This window comes from Belonocnema kinseyi, chromosome 10 (genome assembly GCF_010883055.1).
Source record: "Belonocnema kinseyi isolate 2016_QV_RU_SX_M_011 chromosome 10, B_treatae_v1, whole genome shotgun sequence".
NCBI classification, from domain to species: domain Eukaryota; kingdom Metazoa; phylum Arthropoda; class Insecta; order Hymenoptera; family Cynipidae; genus Belonocnema; species Belonocnema kinseyi.
In genome coordinates, this window is record NC_046666.1 from 13,029,495 (window position 1) to 13,055,191 (window position 25,697).

The 25,697-nt window shown below is 30.2% G+C and overlaps 1 protein-coding gene across 1 annotated transcript in view; it reads left to right on the forward strand.

Moving 5' to 3' along the window:
* Positions 1 to 25,697, forward strand: part of LOC117181560 — a 31,641-nt gene that overhangs the window by 688 nt on the left and 5,256 nt on the right. Inside the window, exons 2-5 of the mRNA XM_033374383.1 lie at positions 2,845 to 2,985; positions 5,896 to 5,955; positions 20,370 to 20,438; positions 23,038 to 23,144. Of these exons, the coding sequence (XP_033230274.1) occupies positions 2,845 to 2,985; positions 5,896 to 5,955; positions 20,370 to 20,438; positions 23,038 to 23,144 (377 nt within the window). The remainder of the gene's footprint in view (positions 1 to 2,844; positions 2,986 to 5,895; positions 5,956 to 20,369; positions 20,439 to 23,037; positions 23,145 to 25,697) is intronic.

Consider the following 25,697-nt stretch of genomic DNA (forward strand, 5'->3'; position numbering starts at 1 on the left):
ATTAATTAGCTCTTATGTTAATTTCCGCGAAAATTATAACATGTGTACGTATAATTGTGAAAACTTAATTCAGATTCTCATTTCACAACATCACCAAAAGTGTTACAAATTATGTCATAGTAATAGATGTATTTTCATTAAAAAAAAATTATTATTGAAATTATAGATAACATTTAATTGCATAATCTTAAAGTAAATAATTAATTTATGTTACGTAATTGACAACAATTGAAATTCAGTCTGTATGCAATTTAATAATGTAAAATAACCAAACAGTTATTGAATAGCAAATCAGTTTACAACATAAAAAGTATAAACAATTATTTTCATTAAAGCATTCAAATAACGTTTACCTTATATTTTTCTGAAAATTTGAATTATAAATAGTCTTTTATACTAATGTTCGAAGCAATTAAAACATATATTCGTCTAGTTTTGAATATTGAATTAAGATACTCATTTCACAACACACGCATTATAATATTTAATGAATTGAAGATGATTTTAGAGGATTTAAATTAATTTTAGTAATTTTTTTAATATTCAAAATGATTTTTAAGAAGTTGAAGGGATTTCAAGAAAAAAAATTCAGAGGACTTTAGGGATATTCAAACAATCTTACAGAATTTATAAAAATTTAAGTGATTTTAAGGAATTGCTATTGGGACTTGACGGGATGTGACAGTTTCCTTTTAAAAGATTTAAAAATAATTCAAAAATGTTTAAGGATTTACTACAGATTTTTAAAGATTTAAGAACTGTTGTAGTGATTTTAAAGAAAGTAAAACGAGCCATTGAAAAGTTATTTAAGAAATATTTTTAAAATTTTAAGAGACTTGAAGGTATTTTAAAAAATGAAAGATTATAAGGGTTTTCAAGATATTTTAAGAAGTCTTATCAAACTTAAAGGATTTTAACAGATTTTAATTAATTTTAGTTAATTTTTAAATTATTTTAATGATTTCGCAGAAGTTGAAGTTCGGTTCGATTGACGATTAAAATAAAACAATTCAAACTCATAAGACAGACGAATTCCAGGTAAAACAATAAAATGTGTAATAAAGTATAGGCTATACTCAAAAAAAAAAAAAAATTTTAATTTGTCTAGGCATTCAAGACAAAATTATTTCTTCTTTTTTACCCTTTTTATATGCTTAAAAAGTTTCAAAATTTGATTTCAAAATATTCAAAAACCTACATTTTAAATTTTACGAAATTTAAATTAGACCAAAAACCAAATTAAAAATACCATTTAACGTCCAATAAACAAATTGATGCAAAATCCTGTTATAAAAAACAAGAATCCAACGTCCAAATTTGGACCACAGCGAATAAACGAAAACCAAAAAAACAAACAAAAAGAAAAAAAAACCAAAAAAATAAAATAAAATTTCCGGAAAAAAATAAAAAAGAGGAAAGAAAAATAAGAAGGCAGCCAACCACATTCCCTTCCTTCTCATTTTTCTTTCCTCTTTTTTATTTTTTTCCGAAAATTTTATTTTATTTTTTTGTTGTCTTTTTTTTGTTTTTTTTTGTTTTTTTTTGTTTTTTTGGGTTTTTTTCAGATTACAATAGGGTTGTTTTGGTTTTCGTTTATTCGTTGTGATCCAAATTTGGTAGTTGGATTCTTGTTTTTTATAACAGGATTTTGCAACCTACATTTTGTTAAACATTTTGTAGAATATTAAAAAAAATTATTATTTTTAAAATTCCTTGGAAACTTTTGAACAACTTTTTATATTATACGAATTTTCTCTAATACTTTCAATAAATTGTTGATACCAATTAATAATTGTTTAATTCTTATTTATACATCCAAATTTGTTTTTAATCTTTTTAAATTATTTTTAAAAAGAAAAATCATCTAAAATCTTTACAGGAATCTTAGATATACTTTTTTACTATCTTTAAAGCTTAAAAAATCATTTGAAACATCAAAGTCTTATTTGAAGTTTTTTAAAAATATAAATTTTCTGCTCTAAAAAAAATTTGGATTTATTCCAAATTTTTAACTTTTTTGGGAAATCTTCAAAACTTCTTATTATCTTTTAAACATACATTATCAGAATGAAAGAGAGCTTGAAAACGATTTTTACCTCAAAATAGTGCACACGCATAAAATTTTTATCTAGCACAATAATTTTTTCTGTTATTATCCCTGAAAAAAGGGTCCGGGTACGTCCGATATACTATGGACTTGGCAAGATTTTGAAGTTTCTTTCTAAACGATTTAAAAAATTTTTTAATAATTTTAAAAGTTTTAAAATGGTACAAAAGATTATATGACAGTTTTAGTGATTGTAAAGAATGTCAAGCGAGCTACTGAAAAGTTATTTAAAAATATTTCAGTGCATTTGAAGCTAATTCAAGTATTTTGTTAAAAAATTATTTTTATAGTAGACAAGAGATTTTTTTGTTGAAAATTAATTAATAAATTTGAACATTTTAAATTGGTATCTAAAACAAGTTTTATTCCATTTATAAAAGATACTAAGTTAAAAGTATTACAGGATTAAAATGCTAGTATTTGAATGTTAATGATCAAGGAAAATGAAAAATTAGGCAAAGAAAAATAAGGGAATTTTGAAAATGAAGTTCTCGGACACTGCCTAATTTTACTAGAAATATCTAGCAAACTATTCAGGGAACTAAAAATTACCTACAGTAAGGGGGGGGGGGGGTATAAATATTTTGTTATTTCGGTTGTAATTGGGGAAGGGGTCGAAGAGAGGGCCTATAATCCGTTACGTAATTTAAGTGCGGCCCCTTATGGGGCTTGCGGAACTTCTGAAATATAATAAAAAAATATATTTTTACATAAATTTTTATAATTTTTTATTCCAGTTTCTCCAGCAAGTAAAATGCTTTCCTGATATGTTCCACAAACAAGCCGTTAACTTGACACCATCCGATGATTATTGTCCAAAAAACAGCCTTTGTGAAAATCCACCAAACTACCCTACAGAAAATATTCGTCAAGCATTTGTAAGTAAAAAAAGTTGATTAAATCACTGGTTGAATCAGTAATTTAAATTGTGATTTGTGGACCAGTGGTTTTCTATTTTGACTGGATAAACCAGTATGTGATTCAACTAAAACAGCGTTACTGGATATACCAGTGACGGCAAATTACAGATTTAACCAGTGATTTAACATCCCTAACGGCTTATTATTATTATTAACATTAATTATTATTATTAATTAGTATTAATTATATATATTTTACAGCTTCATGCATACAATGAAATCTTTGAAGTTGAAACAACAATACACTTCACCTTCTGAATAATGCCGCTCTCAATAGTACCGTTAATCTCAATCGGAGCCCAGGCTCATTAATAATATTATTAACTTCTGTAATAAATCAATAATTAAAATAAAAAGTTATTTTTAGTGTAAGGGTTGAAATGTGCCTAACTGAATTTTGTGCGCAATAAAATCTGGGTGTTATTGCATTTTTAAACTAAGAAAACTAAAGTTTTCAATAAAAATGGAATAATTAAACATTTAATTTTAAAAAGGAATTCTGAGTGATGAAAAATACGAATTTTCTAAAGTTGAATTTAAAAGTTGAATTTTCAATTATACTGGATTAATTTCTAACAAAAAAAAACGAATTTAAAAAAAGCATAGTTTAATTTCCAACTAAAAATATGAATATTTTATCAAAAGTTTGTATCGTGAACCCAAAAATTCATTTTTGTGAAAGAAGTTCAATTTTATAACTTCGATGTTAAATCTTTAACGGAAAGATGAATTTTTAAACGAAAAGATTTTTTCTCCATCGAAAACAAAACAATTTTTAACGAAATTCTAGACTACTCAACCAAAAAGTTAAATTTGCAACTAAAAAAGATGAATTTTTAAACAAAAAGATTAGTTTATTACGAAAAATAGTCGAATCTTCAATAAAATTCAAGAACCCCCAATCCAAAAGTTAAATTTTTTAAAAAGAAAATTTTTTATTATTAAGAAAGTAGTTTAACTTTAAAACCTATCTGCTAAATTTTAAACAAAAAAATGAATTTTCAAATAAAAGAGTTAAGTTTATATTAAAAAACAACTCATTTTTAACAAAATTTAAGAACTCTCAACCAAAAGGTTTAATTTTCAACTAAAAAACATGAATTTTTGAACAAAAAGATTAATTTATTACCAAAAACAAAAATTTTCAATAAAATTATAGAAGTCCTAAATAAAACGTTACATTTTTCAGAAATAAATATTTTTTTTTTAGTTTCTTAGAAAATAGTTCAACTTTAAATCCTAATTCTTTCATTCTTTACAAAAAAAAAAATTTAAGAAATCATCAACCGAAAAGTTGAATTTTCCACTCAACAAGACGAATTTTTAAACAAAACGCTTCATTTTTTACCAAGAAAGACCTTTTTTTTACAAAATTCAAGAAGTCTAAACCAAAAAGTTGATGTTTCATCTAAAAAAGTGGAATTTTTAAACGAAAACATTAATTTACTACGAAAAGGGAGATTTTTCTATAAAATTCCAGAATTCTGTATCGAATTCAACTAATAAAGATGAATTTTTAAACAAAAAGATTAATTTATTACCAAAAAGATGAACTTTTAATAAAATTCAAGACTTCTCAATCCAAATATTGAATTGTTTAGAAAGAAAAACTTTTTTGATTTTTAAGAAAGTGGTTCAACTTTAAGACCGATTTTTTAAATTTTTAACAAAAAAAAAAATGAATTTTCAAACAGAAGAATTAATTTTATACCAAAAAGAAACAACCAATTCTTAACAAAATTCAAGAACTCTCAACCAGAAAGTTTAATTTTCAACTGAAAAAGATTATTTTTAAAACAAGAAGATTAATTCATTTCCAAAAAGAGGAATTTTCAATAAAGTTCCAGAAGTCTCAACTAAAACGTTAAATTTTTAAGAAAGAAAGAAAATTTTTTAGTTTCTAAGAAAGAAGTTCAACTTTAAAACCTATTTTTTTCATTTTTAACAGAAAAAAAAACAAATTTTTAACAAAATTCAAGAATTCTAAACGGAAAAGTTGAAATTTCGACTAAAAATATATAAATTTTTAAACCAAAAAAATAATTTACTAGCAAAAAAGACGAATTTTTAATAAAATTCAAGAATTCTTAACCAAAGCAGTTAAATTAAAAAAAAACTAATATTCTTTTCAATTTTTGAGAAAGGAGTTCAACTTTAAAACCTAGTAGTTTAATTTTTAACCGATAACAGAAAAATTTTTGACGAATTTCAAGAATTCTCGAACAAAAATAGGAATTTTTCAGTGCAAAAGATTATTTTTTAAACAATGAGTTTAAATTTCTACCGAGAAAAAACGAATTAAACAAACTTCAAGATTTATGAACGAAAAAGTTGAAATTTCGACTGAAAATACATAAATTTTTGAACCAAAAGATTAATTTACTATGAAAAAAGACGAATATTTGTTTAAATTCTATAGTTCTCAACCAAAAAATTACATTTTTAAGAAAAAACTAACATTCTTTTTAGTTTTTGAGAAAGGAATTCAACTTTAAAACCTATGTGTTTTATTTTTAACCGAAAAAACGAATTTTTAAGAAAATTCTAAAATTCCGAACTCAACCGTTGAATTTTCAAATAAAAAAGATGATTTTTGAAACGAAAACTTTAATTTTCTACCGAACAAATTTTTGTTTAACAAAATAAAAAAATTCTCAACCAAAAAGTTGAAGTTTCAACTAAAAAAGATGAGTTTTCAAAGAAAAAGATTAATTTAATAAGAAAAAAGAAGAATTTTAAATCAAACTCAAGAATTCTCAAACAAAAAGTTGAATTTTTAACTGAAAACTTGATTTTTTAAACAAAACGATTAATTTTGTAACAAAAACATGACCTGAATATGCTACATGCATTGTCTTTTTGTTCTAGCAACCGCACTCTTTAGTTTTCCGTACAAAAGAAGTTGAAAATTATGCACCTCATAGAAATGTAAGTATTAAATATTATTTATCTTAAATTTTACAAAAATTGCGGTTCAAAAACTTGAGCCTACATTTCTCTGCCGATTTTTTCGTTTTTAATTTAATCTTATCAAGTTTCGAAGAACTTTGTCGATTCTATTTTTGACAATAAAGTTTTTTTATTGCTATTTAATTTTAAAAATTCCGAAAACCATATTTTTATATTTTTTCTACCTAATTGCCTAATTTATTGATACTTTATCAAAAGATGTCTTATTATAAATAACCACTGGAAGATTACATTTATGAATGTTGTAAACAATCATTATGAAAAAATTTATTGTTATAACTTAATATCCAAATTTATCATTAAATTAATTATTTATGATTAAATTCATTACTCAAATGCAATTATAATGAGCAATTTCATAACTTAATTTACCTTGTTCATTTACAATTTCTCAAAAAAATTTTTTGTTTCATGTCTTATTGCAAATCAAAAAGAAAGGCTTACATTTATGATTGTTATAGGAAATTATGATTACAAATTATTATTTTAATTATTGTAAATGATTATTATAAGAGAAATAATTATTTAAATTCATTATTATATTAAGTAAGGCATCATCCAATTCATTATTTAAATTTAATTATGATAAAATTCATTTGTTGATTTGCCTTATTCATAGATATTTTCTGAAAAGGTTTCTTTTTTCAATGTCTCGTTACAACTAAACACTGGAAGATTATATTTTTAATTTTCCGAAATAATTACTATTTACACAATAATGATTTAAATTCATAAATTACTTAAATTATTTATTATTTTAATTCAATTAAATAAAATATATTATCTGATTCATCGCATTCATTGATATTCTCTCAAAAAAGTTTTGAAATTTATATATCTTACTTCAGCTATACACTGTAGAGATTACATTCATAATTTTTATACATAATTATCATTTAAAAAATGACTACTCAAATTTATAAATAAACTAAATTATTTATGACTTAATTAGTTATTTAAACTCCATTGTAATAAAAAAAAATTCGCTGATTTTACTCATTCATAGATATTTGATAAAAATGTTTTTTTACCATGTGTCCTTATATCTAAACACTTGAAGATCACATTTGTGATTGTTGTAAGTAAATTTCATCCAAAAAATCATTATTTAAATTTATTACTAAAATAAATAATTCATTTTTCAAAATTAATTATAAACAAATTTATCATCAGATTCGTCGTGTTCGTCGTATTCATTCACTTTTTTATATCTCCATTTATACCTCCATTTGCCTTTTTTCACATGCATTCTTTCATTCTCTCTCATTTGCTCCTCTAGCACCCACCAACTCCTTCATCCATTCTTCACCTAATCCATCCTCCCCTAGAATCTTAACCACATTATCTTGCCAGCTTCATTTATCTTTCATTCCACTCCTACATCCTTCCCATACATGCTCCCATGTTTCCTCCTCCCATTCACATATTCTACACTTTCTGTTCTCTTCTTTTTCCCAGTACATCCCCTCCCTTACCTCGTTCCCCAATCTGAATCATGCTATTCTGTTCCACCTTCTCTCTCCCCACCCCTTTTCTAAATACTTTGACACTCCTTCCTTTCTTATCATCTTATACCATTTATTGTATTTTGAGTCCCGTCTTCTATTTCTCTATCATTAAAGAACTCCCTCCTTTCTTCTTCCCATCTCGTTAATTCGATCGCCCTCCTTCTCCTCGCTTCTACCTCCATCAAACACTTTCTCGCCAACTCCCCTCTCTTTCCCTCTCTCAGCTTCGTCTCAAATTTCCATGCCCTCTTTCCCGCTCTAATACTTAACTTATTCATTTGCGCTTCTTCTCTCACTATGTATCCTGGCGTCCTCTAGTCTGCCCCTAGTGTCCAGCTTATATACATTTCTTGTAAACTCTCAATATCTTTCCGTTTTTTCCATCCTAATATCTCTGCTCCATAACCTAATACTGGCCCCCATATCTGTTTCATTACCCCTGCTGCTTTTTTTATCGTTTCTCTTATATGAGCTCTACGATCTCCATTCGTTTGCAAGATATATCCCAAATCTTTAGACTCTTTTACTTCTTCTAACTTTATTCGCTTCCATCTCTCTGTCCATTCTTTCTTCCTTCCCCCTTCTGTTCTAAACCTTATTATTTTTGTCTTTTCTACATTTACATTCAGCTTTGTCCCATCTAAGTATTTCTTTAATCCTGTAAATAATCCCGCCATCCCTGCTTTATCCTCTGCCATCAACACTATATCGTCTGCGTATGCCAGTGTATATATCTTTTCCTTCCCTATCCTAACTCCTCCCCAACCTTTTTTCCTCTTATCTTCTTCCAAGTCTGATATTAATAACTTAAATAAAACTGGGCTCAAAGAACATTCTTGTCTCACACCTCTCACCAACCAGAAACTATCTCCTACTTGCTCTGCTACATTTACCCTGCTTTTTATCTCTCTGAAAATTTCTGATACTCTCTTTATTAATCCCTCTCTTTCCCCTTTTTTACTATAACTTTTTCTATTTCGCCTCGGTCTTATGAGTCAAACGCCGCCTTCAAGTCCACCAACATTGCTATCATTGCCCCCTTTTCCCTTTTAATTCTCTTATTTACTAGATAGTTCAGAACATAGATGTTGTCCATTACTTCCATTCCTTTTCTAAACCCTGTCTGATTCGGTGACTCGATCTTTTTTCTTCAACTTTTATCTTCAATCTCTCCGACAAAATAGTTACATATACTTTATACAATGTTGGCATCAACGTCACCCCCCCCCCCCTGTAATCATCTAACCTCCTCTCATTTGCTTTTCTTTACTATTGGTATAACTACTCCTTCTTTCCATAACTTTGGCCACCCCTCTCCTCTTCATACTCTATTACTCATTATCCATGCACATTCCTCTAGTTCCTCCCTTTCATATTTTCATACTTCATTTGGAATCTCATCTATACCAGGTGCCTTTCCATCCTTCACTACCTTCACTACCTTCCATACATCTTCCATACCTCTTATTCCGTCCTAGCCTTCTCCACCTCTTCCTAAAACCTTTTATTCTCTTTCCTTTTCTTTTGATAACACAACTCAGTATATACTTTATTTTTTTCCCTATATTCTTTCCCATTACTTTTTTTTCTCCACTCCCTTAATTCCTTTCTGACCTCCTTCTTTTCTCTTTACAGTCCTCATCCCATCCACTTCTAGTCCCTCTTTACTAACTTCATTTTTGTTTGTGCACACTAATCCTATTTTTATTTCTCTTATCATTTTCTCCACCTCCTCGTCCACATTTCCCTCTCCCATTTTGATATTTCTGACCTTTTCTCTAAACTGTTCTTTTCCTTACCTTGACCAATTCCCATTTTCTACACTTTTTACATTTGCTCCCCTTTTATTCATATTGATCTTGTTTATTTGTCCCTCCAATATCATTATTAAGGGAAAGTGATCCAAATCCTATCTCCAGTTTCTTATCCTTCTCTCTTACCTCATCATCCACCAGAACATAATCAATTACCGTTCCGCTTTCACCTTCTGAGCGTGTATATTCTTTTTTCTCATCTCCTTCTATATTTCCGTTTAAGATATACCATCCCAACTCCTCCAAGTTCTTCAACAACTTTTTTCCCTCCCCATTTAGTAGCTTATCTTTGAATTTTCTTTCTCTCTCTTCTCCCCATTCCCTTCCTTCTCTGTCACCTGTTCTCACATTGAAATCCCCACCTGTTATCAGCCCACTCTCTTCCTTATTTTCTTCAATTATTTCTTTCATCTCCTTTACTTTCTCCTGCATATCACTGTCCACATCAACCCCCACTACCTTCCACTTCACTCCTTCCATCATTACCACTTCTACTATTAATCCTTCTTTTTTTCTTTCCTCTCTTTCTTATCTTTACCTGTTATACATTCATTTCTTACTCCCATTATCATTCATACCATTGCTCTGCCCTTTTTATTCTTTCTCTTTGCATTTTGCACTTTCCATTTCTAACCTCTTGGTAACCTTCCTGTTACTCTTTCTCTTCCCTTTTCATCTAGCCACGTTTCCATCAGTATGACCAGATCCCATTGTGTCAAATGTCTCATAAACTACCTATCCTTACTCTCCAATCCTTCTGTATTCCAGTAAGAAATCTTCCATTCTTCCCTACTTTCGTTTCTTATCTTTTTTCCTTCCTACTATTTCTTATTTTCCTATCTCCTGTTCCTTCCTCTCCTAGTTTCCCTGCACCTCGTTTCTTACTATCTGTTCCCTTTCTTCATCCTAATCCCACCATACTCCGTCTATATGCATTCTCCCATACTTAACCCATGTTCTCTTTCCTCTATTCTATCCTTTATCCTCTATCCTCTATTCTCTCTGGACTTCCATATAATAACCTTTTCTTTGTCATCACCTCCCTCTAATGTTCTCATTTCTTTAATTTCACCAGTACCATTATCTCCACTCTTCGCACTTCCCTTCCTACATTTCGCATTTCCTTTATCTCTACCTTAGCACCAATCCTTTTTAGTACTTCGTCCTCCCCTTTCTTCAGCGCTTTCCCCTCTAATCTTATACCCTGTATCACTATGTTTAATTTTATTTTTTCCCTTTTTTTTCTTTCTATTCTTTGTTCTATTTTTTTTAGCCTTTCCATCTCCTTATTCCCACTCTTTCTCCTACCACAATCCCGGTTCGAGCTTTCAAGATTCTTCATCCTACATTGCATCTCCTCTACCTTTCTATTATTGTCTTCTTCCTGCTTTTCTAGATTTTGTTCTAATGACTGCATCCTCTTTTCTAACTTTTCCCTGATTTCTTCCCATTTTTTTATTTCCTTCTTAACTTCAGCCATTTCCCGCCTAATTTCCTTCTTTAAGTCCTCTCCCCTTTTCTCCGGCTTTTCTTCATGAATCTCCGTTACCTCTATCATCACTTCGCGAATTTCCTTTAGTCTTTCCTATTTCATCGTAACTTCACTTTCATCCCCGCTTCCCTCAGCCCCCTCACTATTGTCACTCTTCCCTACCAAACTCTGCTTTTTCGGCGGCGATCTAAACATCTCTTGATATATCACGCTCGCCTCGATATCTTCCTTCTCTTCACTGCTTTCCCTCTCCCCTCTCTTCCTTTTGATATAAGCCTCGATTGAACCTACGCTGTTTGCTCTTAGTCTTTCCTTTTCTATAGTTTTTTATGCTTCCCCCTTGCCTTCCTTTCCTTTATCTCTTTTTTCGGCGTACTGAACACTTCCTGCTCTAGATCTGTTTCTTCCGCGGAGATACTCGCTCCGCTTGCCAGGAATCAAATTCAAACTCTCCCGCCTTCTATGCTTTCCTGCCTCTATCTACCGTCGCGGTCTGATACCTGTCTCGCCTTTCGGGGTCGCTACCCAATCCTGCTACTACCAACCCGATCAACACAGTCCTCTCACCCTGTCACAAATCTCCAAACCAACTTCCACACAAATCTGTCTCAATCCTCCAAAATATCTACCTCCCCTTCCCAATCTCACAATTCCTCAATTAATCTTTCACATCCACACCCTTCTACACACTTCCACAATCCACTCACCTCCAATTTCACCACAATATCAGCAAAACTCAGCATCAACAGTTCCCACTAGTTTACACTTTCATGCCGGAAACGGAAGTCCACTTGAAATTGTTATGAACATTTATCATAAAAAATAACTATTTAAATTAAATATGTATTCAACTTAATTATAACTTAATTTATTATTCAAATTCAATTATAATAAACAAATTCATTAACTGAATTGCCCCATTCAATAACCACACATAAAATTTTACCGAGCGAAAAGCAAGTCCCCTGGAAGCTTACTTTTTTCAATTCGTGCTCAATGCTTCAGTTTTTGAAATTTTTAAATGAAAATTTCAAGGAATGTGCTTTAGGATGTCCTCCGATTGATGATGTAATGGGAATACAAAACTGTTGTTTTCAAAAATTATTATTAATTTTTTTCTGATGCTCGGCCCGAATCGAACATTCGAAACTTCCAGCGTTTCGTTTAGCGAGGGAATTTCGAGCAGGCAAATATTTCTCGCAGCAAAAAATGCGGAGAAAAGTGTAATGAAGTTTTTTGAAAAGTTTGAAAAGTTCTCTCGTTAGTGAGTTGTTGCTTAAAATATTAAATTATGCAATTTTTTAGTGAATAACAGTTAAACGAAAATAAGTTAACAGAATATTCATGAATTTTATTTAATTTTCAATGTGTTTTTATGATTAACTCGGAAAACTCAGACGTCTCTTAAAATGTAGGGAACATTGAATTTGATTCCTAAATTAATATATGTATAAATATTGAAAGTGATTAATTAAATAAGTAAATGCATTAATTTGAGGTTACGTCATTTTTCATCTCTGCCTTTCCGATAATCTCGTAATTATTTATAAAATAAACTTTTTTGATTGCCTGCAAACAAGGTTAGTTCCGGGAGATTAGTTACTATGTTTATTTGTGAGTCCAAAGTTTTCGTCCAAAAATATTGTCTAGTTTGAAAGTAACGCTCGGGTGAATTGTAACACACATAACCACGAAATATACACAGATTAATCACATTTTGCTCAACTAAAACTTTTTTGAATTAACCTACAAAAAAAGTGTGTGGGGACGTCCGTTAGCATGTTCGCTATCATTTCCTAAATTTGTATGACGATATATTTTTTATTCTAGAAAAAAAGCCGGGGGAACCTAAAACTGGTAAAATCGACAATTTTCTAAGTATTACATGTCCTTAAGAAATTAATATTAATGATATTCCTAATCATTATTTATTATAAATGTCAAATTTGAATATCGACACTATTCAAAATCAGCGCGCCAACAGTAACCAATCGTGTTGACGGCGCGACGCAAGCGCAGTTCAAAAAGTTCTCAAGATTGAGAGCACTGATATGACTAAGCCTTTATATTTACAAGTTTGCTACATAACCTGCAAATGATATTTATCAATCCATTATATCTATTTCAATTGTGGTTAATAAATATTATAAGTTAATTATATTCGTTAAGCTATGCTCATCAGAGTTCGATGACATGTGTGCTTTGTGGTAAATATTGTCTTATTAATTAAAAACAATATCCAAGTGGGCAAAGCGAAAAATAGGTTCTTCAGGAATAAGCTCAATTACATTTGAGATCCTTTCGAACTCCAAGTGTGGTATCATTTAGAGCTCGTATATCATTTTAGGTTCCTTTTCAGCAAGTGGGGTTCATTTTTGTTGCAGCACCTTTGGAACCAAAAATGGGTTCCAATGGAAGCTTCATTTTTTCTGTGAATATTATAAAACAATAAATTATTAAAGCCGAATATAGGAGTAAACATTAGGTGTATATAAAAGAATCCTACATTTCAATCTAAAGAAAACGGAAAATACATAGAAAATTGAATAAATTTCATGAATAATCTGTTAACTTATTTTCATTTAACTGTTATGCACTAAAAAATTGCATAATATAAAATTTTAAGCAACAACTCACTAGCGAGAGAACGTGGCACAGTGGAAAGTCTCAGAGTACATGGTACGCTTAAAAAATCTAGCGCTGACGTTCACTAAAATTATCACTACTCCTAAACTATCAAATATTTTGATCTGAAACTTTTCAAAAAACTTCATTTAACCTTTCTCCGCATTTTTGCTGTGAGAAGTATTTGGCTGCTCAGAATGTTCTCGCTAAACGAAACGCTGGAAGTTACGAATGTTCGCTTCGCGCCGAGCATCAGAAAAAAATTAATAACAATTTTCGAAAACAAGGGTTTTGAATCCCCATTACAGTGTCAATCGAAAGACATCCTAAAGCACATTCCCTTATATTTTTATTTGAAAATTTCAAAAACTGAAGCACTGAGTACGAGTTGAAGTGAAAAACGGATTAAAATCGACTTTTTCAAAAAAGTTAGTTTTTTGGCTTTATTTCGAAAACTAAAAAAGCTACATATTTCTATCTAGGGGAAAAAAAGAAGCGCAATAAAATTTCACAACCGGATATGACCTTTAAAAATTTTTAATTGAAAATTTGTTGTGAAGCCTCCAGGAACTTCCTTTTCGATCGTTAAAATTTTATGTGTGGTTATTGAATCCGGAGTCTCAATTGTTCAAATTCTTTGTGAAATGAAATAATTCATTTTTATATTTATCATTGAAATTAAATTATAATAAACAAAACCATTAGCTGATTTTGTAAATTCATAGATATATTCTGGAAATTTTTTTTTGATGTCTCATTGCATCTAAACATTGGATGATTACATTTAAGATTGTTACAAGTAATTATCATTTCAAGAATTATTATTCAAATTCATTAATCGATTTAAATACTCTTTATTCAAATTCAATTATAAAACAATTATCTGATTCATCGCATTCATTGATAGTCTTTTACAATGTATCGTTATAACTAAACACCGGAAAATTATATTTATAATTCATAGAAATAATTATCAGTAAAAACCATGATTCAAATCCATTATTAAAATAAGTAATTTTTAATTAAATTCACGTTTCAAATTCAATTATCATAAACAAATTCATTAGCTCATTTACCTCATTTATAGAAATTTGCTCAAAAAGGTCTTTTTTCAATGTCTTATTACATTCAAAAAGTGGAAGATTTCATTTATTATGTTATAAGTAATTGTCATTCAAAAATCATTATTCGAAAAATTCAATTAATTATATTATTTATTATTCAAATTTAATTATACACAAATTCATTACCTGACTCGTCGAATTTATTGATATTCCCTCAAAAGCGTTTTTTTCTTTATATGCTTGACTTCAACTATACACTTTAAGATTGAATTTATAATTTTGATACATAATTATTATTTAAAAAATCATTATTCAATAATAAACTAAATTATTTATTACTAAATTTATCATTCAAATTCTATTATAATAAAAAAAAAGCTTTCGCTGATTTGTCTCATGTATAGATATTTGATCAAAATGTTTTTTTACATTGTGCCGTTATATTTAAACACTGGAAGATTAAATTTTTGATTTTTATAAGTAATTGTCATTCAAAAAATCATTACTTATATTCATTAATTAATTAAATTATTCAAATTAGATTATAAAAAAATTAATTAGCTTATTTGCCTCATTCATACATATTTTGTCAAAAAGTATTATATTAAATGTCTCATTACATCGAAACACTGGAAGATTACGTTTATTATTGTTTTAAGTAATTGTCATTAAGAAATCATTATTCAAATTTATTAGCTAATTCTTTACATTCATCGATATTCTCTCAAAAAAGTTTTTTTTTCAAGCTTTTATTTAAACCTAACACTGTACGATTATATTTAAGATTATTGTAAACGATTATAACTAAAAAAATCGTTATTCTCATTTATTATTAAATAAACTTATTCAAGATTAAATTTATCACTCAAATTTAATTGTAATTAACAAGTTTATTATCTGATTTGTCTCATTCATAGATGTCTCAACTTCATACATTCATAATTCACAACATTTTTATTGTTATAAACAATTTTGATAAATGTATTAAAGAAATAGACGAGTTTAAATACACAAAATACGAGGTCAGCTACACTAGCCCCCCTCCCAACTCTTAATTTTTGGATTTTCTATAGCTCACTGAATTGCGCTTTAAATGGGCTCAAATGCGCCAACGATTAAAATTTTTGATCCACAAGACTGGAGGAGTTATACCAGGTGTAAAATTTTGTTACCCCCATATCTTGGACAATTTTCCTCCAAAATATGATATATTTGTTAATTAGCTAGCGCAAATTTTTTTTAGTGGTGGCGCATTTGAGCTCATTTGAAGTTATAAAAGATAGGTATGATGAATTTGGAAAAATGTTATTAGTTTAGAAAAATCACGCTAGCCCCCCCCCCCCCATTTCGTTAGCTGATAACTTTGTTATCAATGTGGCAAAAAAAATTTCTCTATGACGCATACGAGCGCATTTAAAGATCTTCAAGATCATGTGATTTAAATTTTTATTTTTCAAGTGGTGGGGGGGGGGGAGATAGCGTTACGCTGGCTCCCCCGCGTAACACCTGGGGGCTGGTGTAACTGACCTGAAAATACGTTTTATTTTTAGGATTAATGATTTTATCCTCCAACACTTGTCATAAATAGATGCATTAAAACATGAAATTTCTAGTTGTTATGAACAATTCTGATAAACAAATTGATTGAATAGGCGCTTTCAAGTACAGAAAATTTTTATTAACAACTTCGTGTATTTTAACCCAAATTATAATATTCCACGGGTGAAACGCTTTTGCATATCAAGAATTTCACTTTTATTCATCTTGAAACGGCCCCTCTCATAAATTTCTTTCTAATAATTGTTCATAACAATGAAAAATCTATGTGTAAATACAGGGTGGACACGCTGGGGCTTACATACATGGCGAGTTGAATGCTACCCAAATTGCATAACAGCAGGGCAGAAGCCATTATACAGGGGTATTTTCATATTTCGCGTCTTTAAAGTTTCATTCGGATTGGTCATTCCGTCAAGTCCGTGCATCTTCGGATCAAGTTTATGATAGTTTCCATGGTTGCGTTCGAAACTTCAAACGGTTACAAGTGTCAAAACAATATAGGTTATGTTATATAGTAATTACAAATAATAAAAGTGTTTAATTAATAATGAAGTGAGACATGTGAACTGAGAAGTAAACGTAATTTTTTTGTTTGATAATACCATTATAGAATAGCTGCTCAGTGACAAATAGTATAAAATAGTAATAATATTCTGCGCTCCCAGTGGGCGAAGAGTGAATGGTGTTTAACGCTTATTTTTACTGCATAAAAAAAGGTATGTTATGAATAGACAGGATATGTTTTAAATAAAGTGAATGAAATATTACATGCGTAAACTTTAAATTGACATTGCCTATATTTACTGACAGCGACTCGGGTAAACAGATGCACGGACTTGGCCGAATGGCCGATCCGAATGCAACTTTAAAGGCGCGAAATATGAAAATACCCCTGTAAAATGGATTCTCCCCTGCTATTGTGCAATTCGGTTAGCATTCAACTTGCCATGTATGTAAGCCCCAGCGTGTCCACCCTGTATATTGCGTTAAATTAATGATTAAGTTTTTGTGTAGAAAATAAACATTTTGGCTGAAAAAACTAATTTTCTATAACCTATTGCGCTTATTTAATAAATTTGCTTATGATAATTATTTTTATCTAGCAAAAATGTAATGTTCGAGTCTTGAGTTGTGATAAGACATAGATTTTAAATGATTCAAATGATTTTAAAGAATTTATATAGAAATTGCTTCCAGGATGCAAAATACATTAAACATCAATTTTGTCCATCAATTTGTATCTAGCAATTAAAACAATAAACAAATTTGGTCCAGGATAACAAAATACGTTGGACGAACGTGACTTCCCAGTGGACACAAAATTTGGCGACGTCTTTGCGACATCGTTACGACATCTTTACGACATCCTTACGACATCCTATGTCCATGTCGTTAAGGTGTATTTACAATATCATAAATGAGTCGTATGGTCTGACAATGTCTTTACGATATCGCAAAGACACCGAAACGACATGGACATAGGATGTCGTAAAGTTGTCGTAAAGATGTCGTAACGATGTCGTAAAGACGTCGACAAACTTTGTGTCTACTGGGTTAACTAATTATATATGTTACAGGCAAAGTCCGATGTGCCGTCACACCGCAGTCTGCCTAATCCCTCCGCGAATTGACTGAGCGGTGTCAGGCAAAGTCCGAAGTAGCACTTTTACTTCCGACTCTGCCTAGTCAAATCGCGAAGTGCCCGACAAGCTCAGGCAAAGTCCGGAGTAAAAAGAAAACCTTTTTTACTTACTTTTCCCGTTCCACAGTAGGCTGGCTCGGGAAATTACCATTCAAAATAGTCTACATGTCGCAATTGGGAACGGTCTTTAAAGTTCTTCTTTATAGAAATGACCATCATTATATTTTTAAGAAAACTTATTGAGTATTTTCATCAATTTTTTGTTTCAGTATAATTATTTATTCAACTCAAGTTTTTTTCTAAAAAAATATAACAATAAACTCGATGTGTATCCTATTTTACGTAGTATCTTTCTAAATTCAAAATACGGGAAGAGTTTTCTGCAATTCTGGGGGCACTAAATTTGTCTTCGAATTTGATTTTCATCGCTTGCTTTATCGCTACATCAACCATTGTTAAGAATTTTCCAAAACACAGTCGATTTATAAATACTATTCCGAAGCGATAAAAACAACTTATTCGGAAATGTAAACTGAAACTCAAACCATAAGATAAAAAATTTACTTTTAAAATACTTCCAACCTTAGATCAAGCACTTCTCTTCAAAAATTATCCGAACTACTACGACGTCAGGAACTAGTTCAAACTATTGCCGTTTTGAGAATAACTAAGTAGGTGCATCAGTCCCTAAATAAAAGAGCGGTGGGAGGGAGTAGGGAGATAAAATTTTTTCCATTAGTTACGAAACTAATACGAAATTAAAAGGAAGTTTTGTTTTGAAGTGTTATTGCTAAACCATTTTCAAATCAGATCTTCAATTTACCTTATTTAATCAAACACAGATTTCTTATTTGCTATACTAAATCTTAATAGCATTGTCTAAACAGTGATTTTCGATCGCAATAAATTAATATTTTAAATCTTAGTAACAAATTTTAAAAACAAAACACCTATTACTTGGCTCTTTTTACTGGAAACTTGGTATTTAAAATAAACATTGTAGTTTTTTTTATCTATAAAATTTTACAGTTTATCATTTATAATAGAAAATATTTTACACGTATATTGGATCATTGTTTATGAAATAAATCAACAGTGAATAATTGTTGTTATTATTAATCTATTTATTACAAATAATAGACTGGTACCTTGTATGGAATATATATCTATGAATTCGCATTAAATATTCGGTTTTTTTTAAAGGCTTGAATTCGGAAACTATGTACACTTTAAAATAATAAAAATTTTAAAAATGAATTATTTATATTTTCTAAGTCTATCTACGTTATATATGATACATATTGAGTTTTTTAAAAAAATTTTTAGAAAAAAACTTGCGTTGAATAAATAAATATATTGAATCAAAAACTGATAAACGTACTCAATAAGTTATCTTAAAAATGCAATGCTGATCATTTCTAAAAAAAGAACTTTCAAATCTATTGACAATTGCGATCTATAGCCTATTTTGAATTGTAAATTTTCGATCCAGCCCACTGTGCAGCGGGAGAAGTAAGTCCCAAAGGTTTTATTTTTATACGGACTTTGCCTGAGCCTGTCCGGCACTTCGCGATTTGACTAGGCAGAGTCCGAAGTGAAAGTGCTACTTCGGACTTAGCCTGACAGCGCTCAATCAATTCGCGGAGGGACTAGGCAGTCTGCAGTGTGACAGCACATCGGACTTTGCCTGTAACATATACATTTTTGAGAAAATATCTTCGAATGAAGCAAAGCATGCACAATATCTTATAAGAAATTTATATTTATAAATTGTTTAAAAAAGGTTTTTTGGAATTTCGTCACCTTTCATTTCAAAAACAAATAGTAAAATGGACAAAAAAACGTAGTATATATTAGGATTGTCCAACAATTGATTTTTGGTAATCGATCTCCAGCCTCTCCATTTTTTCGTAATCCGAAAAGTCAAATTTCATTGTTTTTTAAAAGATCATCAGTGACCCATTCCCCCTTGGCTTTTGAAATTATTATGGGGTTCAAATGGGGAAAACTCGGTTTCCGGAGATCTGAAAAAAGCACTTGTCATTAAATTTTTGTAAATTAAAGTTTAGTCAATTCTTAAGGAATGTTAAAGAAATAATTGACACCTAGAACATTTTAATTTTGACTTACTGAGACTTCTTGTATTGTGCCCGGAATATGCTGCAACAAATTAAAAATAACAATTTCGTGTAAGATGTATGCTAAAGCCGGTATGTTTTATATTTATTTATTTTTTAGATGCGTGACATATTTTCAAGTATTTTCTAACTTATTTTTAATTATTTAAGCAGTTATTAATTGTTTGAAAACAGTTTTTAATCAATAAATAAATGCAGTCTATAAGACCGCACGTCAAGACTCAAAGGATAAACATTTCTTAAAAGATAACTAAACTTCAATTGATAAAAAGTTAATAACAAGTACTTTTTTTCTATTTTATTTGAAATTCAGCTTTACTCATTTAAAACCCCATATTAATTTTAAAATCGCGGAGACATGGGACTGTCTTGACCTATTTAAAAACAAAAAGTTATGGGATTTTCTTTTTCCGGAACAAAAAAAAACAAATTGGGTGGGATTTCAATCACCAAAAAACGAAATTAAAATTTTCGCTGATATAATTTAAACTGCCCTAGTATGCATAATATATTTAATCTTATTTTAAAGATCACAGATATTATGAATCGCGCATCATTCAATCAAGCTGATATTGAAGGAGAGCTTTGTCCTTCACTGGTAAGCAATATTTCAATTCAAGAATTTATTTTTCGTGCTATAAACTTTGGAGTACCTGATTTTGATTCTGTACAAAAATGGAATCATAATAAGCATATCTACACAGAAAATCGCCGATCCTCCAATGTACACCGAAATCGGTGTTCAATAGAGTTGCAACAAATTTGAGCCACACAGGTTCATTCGGAGAATCTAGGGGAAAAGCATCATTCAGAAACTGTTTTTTCTCATCCAGTGCAACGTGAAGTGTCGTCTACAAACTGTAAGTCACCTGTCAAGATCATTTTGTCGGTCGTTATTTGAGATAGTCTTGAAATAAAAATAGTACTTGCGTGATATAATATCCAAATGTTAGGTTAGTCAAAACCTACTACATGACATTATAACCACCAAAACCGGGATGTACATATACATATCTTCGTAAAAGGTAATTTTTTCTATATCAGTGTATTAAAAAATAGTTTTTATTTGTTAATTACTATTTAATGAAATAATAAAATAATAATAATGATTATTAATTACAAATATATTACAGAAATAAAGTTTTGTTCCATGCATTTGATCCATTTTTCCCCCTCAGCTTTTAACAGAGTGAAGTTAACTGATGGTTGAATTGAAAATACCTAATTGAGGCTTTCACATCCCTAATTTTTCCCGCCGACTGATTTGATTTATTTTTCCGGTTTGTAATGTCGACCAATGATGCCAATGTTGGCACCCTGAGCTACTGCGCTTGCGTTAGGGCTGAACGCTGGTTGGCCACACTTGGCGCGCGATTCAAAATTAAATTGAAAAAAAATAATTCTTGTAATTTAATTAAATAATTATTAAAATATAAACAAGAATGTATTCAAGTTGTGTAAATTTTGATTTCAGACAAGAAAAAAGTGTATAACACATATTTTATAAATAATAGTTTACTTTCATTGAACTCCAAAAACTGACTTATAGTTCACAAAACATTTTGTAATAGATACATTTGTTGAAATGCCATATACTGTTTCTGCAGCTTCATATATAGAAGTTAATTGTAGAATTTATTAATGATAATATTTGAAATTTTCTAAAAATAATTTCAGCTGAGAATATTGTTCTTTTCGATTAAAAACTTATAATTAATTATTTTCAATCACTTTTCCAAAAAATTTCTTTTCGAATTAAATATTTTGAGAAATATTAGTCAGCCTTTCAAATTCAATAAAAATAAACTTTTATTCATTAAATATATCTGTTATAAATTTTGTTTTGTCTGAAATCAAAATTTACACAATTTGTACACATTCTTGTGTATATTTTAATAATTATTTATTTAAATTACAAGAATTGTTTTTCAATGTAATTTTGAATTGCGCTTCAAAGGGTAGACAACCAGCGCTCAGCCCTAACGCACGCATGAATGAAAATTATTATCATTTTATTATTGCATTAAATAGTCCCTAAAAAAGAAAAACTATTTTTCGATTGCACTTATACAGAAAAGTTACTTTCTACAAAGATATTAGAAAACTAAAGCAAAAATTAACCGATTCCCATGCATTTGGTCAATTGTTATGCCCTCAGTATTCAACGAAGTGAAGTGAGCTAGCGATTGGAGTGAAAATACCTTATTTTATGTGTAGACGGTTATGACTTTTTCTATACATCCCGGCTTTAGTTTAAATGTCGACGGGCATGACTAACCTAACTTTTGGAAGTTGCATCAGAAAATTATAATTTTATTCTAAGTGACTGCTACGCCCTATTAAATGAAAGAAATTTGAAAATTAGGTAAATATTGTTTTAATTGGTTTCCTTATTAACAATTATTTAGGCTAATATCGCAAAGCGAATAGTTGCTTTGACAGGTATTCAGGTGGCTGACAGCGTGGTTCAGAACTCCACAACTCCGCATGAGCCAAAATTCAGTCTTCAAATGATCCTTTCCCCTAGGTGCTCACATGGACACCTACGTTCACAGGAATACATCTGAGACTTGAAAACTCTCTCAAATGATCATTGGGAGCCAAATGAAATTTGAGCTGCAACAAATTTAACACCAACGTTTTTCTGTGTATGAAGCCACGCCAATTTTTATGCTGATAATTTTTTATTTAAATGATAAATTAGTCGCCCGTGTAGGAATCTAATCAGGGATCCATCCGGGTCCCGGTCGTATAGCCCCGGTTTAAGCTGGGCGCTGGTCAGGGAATCCGGCCGGGATCCGAATAAAGCTCATTTCTGTTTCGCTGATCTAATAAATCATTAAATCATAATTTTCAAATACCAATTCATCTAGCATCCATAATTACGTCTTTGATAATATGGCGGCTCTTAAAAAATGTGTAATTTCAACCAAAATATTATCCTGACCAGTACCTGGCCGGCTCCCAAACATGGGATATAACCAGGGTTGGCCCTGGCAGTAACCGTCCGGGTCCGGACTACTTGATTCGAGAAAAATGTAGCCCGGCCGGCTCCCGCCCGGTTCCTGTCCATGAATCCCAGCTAGGTAGCCCGGCCATGATCCGACCAGAAACCTTGTTGTATTAGGGCCAACCGGGGAAATTTCTACACGGGTGCTGATCTCATTCAATTAATTAAACATGGTTTCTTCTTTCAGAAAAAAACGTTGCGTCCCAGGCAAGGGACAACTATTTATAATAAGGAAATATACATAGTTAATTTGGAAGACATTTTCATTCAAGAAGTTGATGTTGAATTTTGTGGGTAAGCAATTAGATTATTAATTTGGGCAGGCCGAAAAAGAAATTTGTTTATAATTAAAAATCCGCGGGGCCTAAAAGTTTGAGAATGTTTCAAGTACAGTTTGTGATGGTGGAGTTCTTAAATCCTTGAGAATTTAAGATGAGGTTATATAACCTTAAAATTCAAATTCCACACATCAGTTCATAAATGCTAGCATTAAATAATAAAATTATTTAATATCAAGCGGTACTTCTTTTCCAAATAGTAAGCTTTACCATATATGTATAAAGTATAAAATATTTCATCCTGTTATTTATTTATTAAAATGTTATTTTAAATTTTTTATCGCAGCATTACGGTCAAACGTTTATTTTATTTATAAATTTTAACTTTAACTTCAACTTGGGCTTCCAATGTACTGCCCAATGTAAAAAATGTGTCATGAGATTTGAAAATGGTCGTGCCGGTCTTTTCGGATTTCTCATTAGCAGGTTTCCGGGCACGCCCCCTGAAGAGGTTGACATTAATAATCTCTTCTTGGAACCGTATGGCGAAGTAATAAGTGCGTTAGGTGTGTTTTTTTACTAAAGGTAATGTCATTCTGTAATTTTTCGTTTTTTTTTTTGCTTTTACACAGATTCATGCATGAAAGATCCTTTCGCTTGATACTTTTCCTTCCAATAAATATTTTTCCCTCCCTGGTGTACATTCCTTCGCCTCCCTGGTTTACATACCTTCCTATCCCTGGCCTACATTTTTACATATACCTGGTTAATTTCTTCCCCTCCTTGGTGCGCTAGATTATGTAATGCGCCTGCTTAGTGCGTTTGGTCGTGTGAACGAAACAGTGGCTTGCGTCATGTTATGACTTGTACATTAAAAGTGGCAGATTGACTCTGTTCGGATACTTAATTTACCTTCTCTTGTCTGTGTCTTAGTTTTAGCCATTTTCTGTATAGCAAGAAGCTACAAATAAGAAGAAGCTCCAACCTCCTCATTTTCTATGTTCATGTATGTTCATTTTCAACAAAAAATGGATTCAGAAAAGAAGAAGAATTCTGTCAAAATAAAGTTTCAGTGCAAATGTTGCAACCAAAGTTTTGCAACGAAGTATACCCTACATTCCTACAAACCCAAATGAAGGAAATCCATGCTTCAATAGTTCCAGAGAAAACAGAATTAAAATTAGATTTATGGAACAAAAATGTTAGTGTCTAATTAAAAATCAACTGTTTTTACTTTAAGTTTATCTTTTCTGAAAAAAATTCGTACATTCTTCTGTAAAAGTAAACAATTTGATAGAAAATTCAACTATTTGTTTGAGGATTGAATTGCTTTTTTAAAATGTTTTTTTTGCATAAAAAAGCAACTTTCCAATTAAAAATTAATATAATAATTAGTTCACCTGTTCCGTAGAAAATTCTTACATTCTTCTCAAAAATTAAACAGTTTTTTATAAAATGTAACTATTTGGTCGAAGGTTTAGTTACTTTGTTCAAAATAATTTTTTTACTTGAGGATTCACCATTTAAGTCAAAAATTCATTTCTTTCTTTGAAAATTTAATTATTACATTTTTGTTGAAAATTTGTCTTTTTCAGTTGAAAATTCATATGATCTGTTAAAGATTGGTCTTTTTGACAAAAAAACTAATTTCGTTGGTTAAAAATTTAACTATTTTATTCAAAGTTAAAATGAGCTCGATGGTAACAATTCTTAGATCAACTATCTAACTTTATATGATATAATAGACAAAAATATAGAACATTAGGCTTGATGTTATATTGATATTAATATTAATTAACAACTGATTAGTATTGTCATGAGTTTGACATTATGTCAGAAAACGAAATTATAACTTCTTGATCAAATATGACGAAATTTCAAATGAAAATCAAATAGAAGCACAATTTTGATATTTATAACATCTCTTAAGTCAAGCGAATAAGCGACACGAGCAGACAACTAATATCGGGACAGCGTCCTGACACGTGGAAAAAAGTAGCTCTATCTCAGTGAAAAAAATCTCGCTGAGTTCAAATTTAGCAAAGCGGATTCGAAATCTTTCTACCTGTTAACTGACCTTTCTCGTATCTCGGTAAAAAATTTTTTTGTTTTTGTCAGAGTAATAAATGTGGAGAAAATTACTGTTGACGAAGCCTATATTTTGAAAGTTAACTTCCATGTATTCGTAAAATCGCAAAACTGCCCGGAGAACACGGAAAAAATTCAAGTGAATTACTTGGCCATTCGTGAATGGAGATCAAATTTGAAAATTAAACAATAATAAAAATTGTGATCACCAGAATTTCTAATATAGAAAAAACTATCTTAAGCTTTCATGGAGATATTGAGACGAATCAAGACATAAAAGAAAGCGTTCAGTGTACTGATAAAGCTCGGACCAATAAAAAGTCGATAAAATTGTATATTTATCTATAAATTGAGTACGCATAATTTGGACCTTAATGAGATACTAGGCAGTCTGATAAGTACCTGAAAATTCTAAGAGATGTCATTAGTATTCACTAATGTGAACCATTTTCGTCGAGCTTGATCCTTCAAATGACGCCTG